This window comes from Macrobrachium rosenbergii, chromosome 10, assembly GCF_040412425.1.
Source record: "Macrobrachium rosenbergii isolate ZJJX-2024 chromosome 10, ASM4041242v1, whole genome shotgun sequence".
NCBI lineage: Eukaryota > Metazoa > Arthropoda > Malacostraca > Decapoda > Palaemonidae > Macrobrachium > Macrobrachium rosenbergii.
The window spans coordinates 5214437-5219436 of record NC_089750.1 but is presented as its reverse complement, the minus strand read 5'-3'; the positions used below and the strand labels follow the sequence as shown (position 1 = coordinate 5219436).

General features: G+C 39.0%; 2 protein-coding genes across 2 annotated transcripts in view; both read right to left on the bottom strand.

Annotated features, from left to right (window-relative positions):
- Positions 1–5000, bottom strand: part of lwr (lesswright) — a 235742-nt gene that overhangs the window by 180170 nt on the left and 50572 nt on the right. The gene's annotated exons all lie outside the window — the stretch shown is intronic.
- Positions 1–5000, bottom strand: part of LOC136842446 (uncharacterized) — a 209249-nt gene that overhangs the window by 159442 nt on the left and 44807 nt on the right. The window contains exon 2 of the mRNA XM_067109788.1: positions 2490–3364. Coding sequence (XP_066965889.1) covers positions 2490–3364 — 875 coding nt within the window. The remainder of the gene's footprint in view (positions 1–2489; positions 3365–5000) is intronic.

The window sequence follows — 5000 nt, the reverse complement described above, 5'->3', positions numbered from 1 at the left end:
ATATATGTGTGTGCGTGTGTGTATATACACACATGTATAACTGAATCATGAAAATATGGAACGTGATGAATATATAAATAAAGGCAATCCCACGAAGGAAAGTGAAACGACGAAGTGGTGCTAGGCCTTTCGACTTACTGTAAAGTAAAGGACAGGAAGTCGAAAGGCCTAGCACCACTCCGTTGTTTCACTTTCCTTCGTGGCTATTGCCTTTATATATACATATATATATGTGTGTGTGCGTGTGTGTTTGTATATACATATTTATAATATATATACACACATAAATATACATAAAAAAGCACAAAAAGGCTACTTGAAAAACTTGAAATACGTCCTGATGATGTCTACATAATGCACGAAAGAGCTTGGTATACAGTCTTCCAGTCTACTGTTTATTCGGTTATTCACGACCACTTTCACGAGTTACATATACATAATGTGTGTGTGTGTGACTGTGTTTGTGTATGTGTTATATGCCTGAGTACCACAAAGCAATTCTCCTTATATTTTATAATGTATTTTCACTTTTATCTATTTATTAATTAATGTGTTTATTTTTTCTTTCCTGATAATGATCTCTTTTTCCCTTATTTTCATATTAGCTTCTGTTACTTCTTTCAGATGAACAACATATTCCCTTGGAAAGCTTGGGATATACTGTGTATATATATATATATATATATATATATATATATATATATATATATATATATATATATATATATATATATATATAATATATATATATATATATATATATATATATATATATATATATATATATATATATATGTATAAAGACAATGCCACAAAGGACAGAGAAGTCGAAAGGCCTTGCAGTACTCCATTGTTTCTCTTTCCTTCGTGGAATTGCCTTTATTTATATATTCATCACGTTTCATCGCGTTCCATATTTTCGTGATTCAGTTACACATACATACATATATACATATATATATGTATATATATATAAGTGTGTGTGTGTGTGTTCTCAAACACCAACCACCAAACTTCAGGTGCCACTTGGCACTTGTCGCAAGGAAATACCCAGTCAACTTCACGGAAATTCCCTTATAAACCTTCACACTCACAACTTTACAACGACAGTGACCTGGGCTCCAAAATGTATTTCAGGGAAAAAAAAATAAAGTGAGGAATGTCACCTTGCCACGAAACGTTAAAAAATGCCATCTCCTGGCTGGGTATGGAATATTCTACGAATCTATGTACGGGAAATATCTCCAGTTACAGGAAAATATCCGGGTATTGAAAAATATCAAGTTATTGAAAAAATATCCAGCCAGAAAAAATATCTAATTATAGAAAAAAATATTTAATTATAGAAAAAACATCCAGTTACAGATAATATAACCAGTTATAGAAAAATATCCAGGTACTGAAAAATATCCAGATATAGAAAAAAATACCCAGTTTTAGAAAAAATATCTAGTTATACAAAAAAAAAACACTCAATTATAGAAAAAACATCCGGTTATAGATAGTACATTGATAAAGAAAAAAAATTGCATGTATCGAAAAATACCCAATTATAGAAAAAAAATATATCTAGATATAAAAAAAAAATACCCAGATGTAGATAAAAAAAATCCAGTCAAAGAGATATAAAAATTTCGATGATGGCTCAAAGCTATCTAAGCCGGAGACCGCATCGTGGCCAGCTTCGATCAAAAATAGCATAATAATAATTGATCTGCTTCTCTCCATTCATTCATTCAATGAATGAATGAATAATCTTCCAAATGGTCTAAAAGTTGTTTATGCTTAGTAAAATATGTATCATTTTTACTGGAGCTTTCGTTGTCATTCAGAAAAAAAATGAAACGAACAGCTGGGTTTTAGAATGAACAAAATAGTGGCACTCAGTGTATTTTCCAAGAGACGTGACAGACAAAGGTGAATAATCTTGCAAATGGTCTACAAGTTGTTTATGCTTACTAAAATATGTATCATTTTTACTGGAGCTTTCGTTGTATTTCAGAAAAGAAAAAAATGAAACGAACAGCTGGGTTTTAAAATGAACAACAACAAAAAAAAAAAGAAAACAAAAATAAGCGCAGCTCTAAACACTAATGGGCTTTCAGATAGTGGCACTCAGTGTATCTTCCAAGAGACGTGACAGACAAAGTGTGCCACTAAGTGCCACAAAGCCCTTCTGTTGCCTCAGATACCCCTCTTGGTCATTCCCCAATCGGCCACTGCAATGTCCCGTGGCTTAATGGCACCTTTACAAGAATGGCCTTCGCCTGTACCCCTTGGACCGCCCCCTCCCCGCCCCCTTCTCTCTCTCTCCCTCCCCCCACCTCTCCCGTTTATCCCGGCTTCTCACAATTCAGGGATTCCCCTCCACCCCTTTCCCTCTTGGCATCCTCCCCATCCCCCTCCCCTGAAATAACAGTAACCAAGGTCATCGGTCGTAACGTCCCCCTAACCTGAGGACCCCGATCTCGCCGTCGCCTCTTTCTTACCTGTTCCTCTTGCGCCCCGTGAAGAGGTTGAGGCTGGGCGTCCTGAGCTTGGGGATGGTGATTTTGGGCTTCTTGATGGTGGAGAGACTCCAGGAGCTGATGGACCGCCGCAGCTGCTGGAGCTTGGCGTCCGCCATTGCGACCGCCCCAGCGCACAACCGCACCGCCGCGCTACCTGCCGAGGCTCCGCACTCGAACAAGGCTCCAAGTCCACTGGCGGCCTCCCACCGCACCTCGCGCGCCGCTGCCGCTGCCGCTGCCGACGCCGCCGCCCTGTTGGCGGCCAGGACCCTGGGGCTATTCCTGGCAGCGAGCCTCGGCGAGGAACACCCGGAGGCAGGAAGGTTTCGGCAGGTGGGCGGCCGGCCGCGCCGAGATCTGGCCGGTGTCAGCAGGGGAACCCCGCCCCTTGTCTTGACACGCCTCCTGAAGCTGCTCGCCCACCGCCGGGCGGCTCGCATGCGAGTCCGGGCCTGTCTGTAGAAGGGGCGTGAGCGGGTGCGAAGCGAGCGGGCGAGAGACGACGTCCTCGAAGTGGCGGAGCCCTGACGGTGGTGGTGGTGGTGGTGTAAGGAGGACATAGTCGAGGTGGGCGAGTACTCTCCCCTCCTGAAGGTGTTGGAGGAGGAGGAGGGCTCTCCCCTCCTGAAGGTGCTGGAGCAGGAGGAGGATCTCTGACTCTCCCTCAGGGTGAAGCAAGCGGTGGGCGTGGCATTGCTAAGGGTCCGCCCGCTCGACCATTCTTCATGCACGGGCTTGAGGGGCGTGCGCGAGAGACTTCGGGTCCGCGCAGGTCTCGTGGGAGGGGCGCGGTGCAAGGTCAGCTCTGAACGGGGCAGGATGATCGGGGCACCAGTTCGCACCATACCGGACATCTGGAAGAAGCCAAAGAGAAGTGAGAGAGGAAAGGAGGAGATAAAAAAAAATGAATAACGCATGGGAAAAAAATCGTGAATAAAAACAGAGCAAAATGAAGCATGTGAAAGGAGGGAAAATAATACTTCTTGAAAGACAGACATTGGGACGGTAAACCTAGTGAACTCATCTAGCCCAGGCCCGAAGTAATCCAAGACTCGAACAACAATAATAAAAACAAAACTTGACAACAAATTCGCAGGGAAGGAAATAAAATAATAAGAAACAAAACACGTCATCGATCCCAAAAAGAAAAAAATACCAGAATATAAAAAAATTCTGCAGCTTGTGGTTTTCAGAAATACTAATAAACAGAATTATAAAAGCCAAATGGAATGAAAGGAGGCGAAAAAATAAAAAAAGAACGCGTGACTTTGACGCCATTATTTGAAGGAAAAAGATACTTAAACAAATATACTTACAATGTAATCGAGGTCAAGTCAGTGTGTGCCAAAAGAATTTGGGATAAAATAAGCAAAAAATAAATAAATAAATAAATAAATAACCATAAGACATGATAGATAAATATGAAGAAAAAGTTAAGTGACGTTGATGAAAAAAAACATTAATGCAGATAATTCTCAAAAAAGTGAGTCAGACTAAAAATGAAAACAATATCTAGAACATTGATGAGAAGTATGTGCTATGAATATTTTAAGTGGAAAGGGAAAATTATATAGGAACCTATATACTTATAAAAGATATATAGGAACCTATATACTTATAAAGTGTAACCAGATCGTCAAAAGTATTCGATGTCAGAAAAGCAGTAAGAAAAATAAAATGACTGAAGAATGGAAATTAAGTTCAAGACAAAAATTGGAAACTTAATAAAAATGTCACAAAAATTTTTTTTCAAGGAGAAAAAGAACTGTCATTGTGAAAATTATTGAAAAATGTTTTGTAAGGGAAAAATCTTTAAAAAAAAAAAAAAAAATCACGGCGTTATGAAAATTATTTAATGACGGTGTCACTGAAGCTTGCTTACTATAAAAGAACATTAGTCATTAGCCATACTTAACCAATGGAGGCATAATAAGCCACTCACCGCGATTAGTCAGAGGCAAAATAATAGCAGTCACCTTTTGCTCAAACCCCTGAGAAGAATATTAATCATCCTTCATATTTATAGTCTTAACATTCACCTCGCTTCATAAGAGGAAATATTATTCAGCAATCAATCTTAATCCCAGGATAATATTAGTCTCCGAGCTGACTTAACTACTATATAAATCATTAGCCATTAACCCCATTTATTATGAGAAAAAATATTATTTATGCACAATAAGCAATCACTGGAGAGAAATATTCGCGCAACAGGTTGAATCACGGGATAATATTGGTCATTTATTGCAGTTACCACTAGAAAATATTATTAGTCCACTTTACCAGATCACATAAAAATTATATTCATTATCTTACCGAATTTAATAAAAAATATTACTCCCCTTACCACGAGATGAAATAAAATAAGCATTAATAAAACTAAAATAAAACTCTAATAACATTCAGATTATACGACGGACATAACATGAAGTAAAATAAGCATTAATAATAAAAAAATGCGCCGAAGTTTCTTCGGCGCAATCGAGTTTT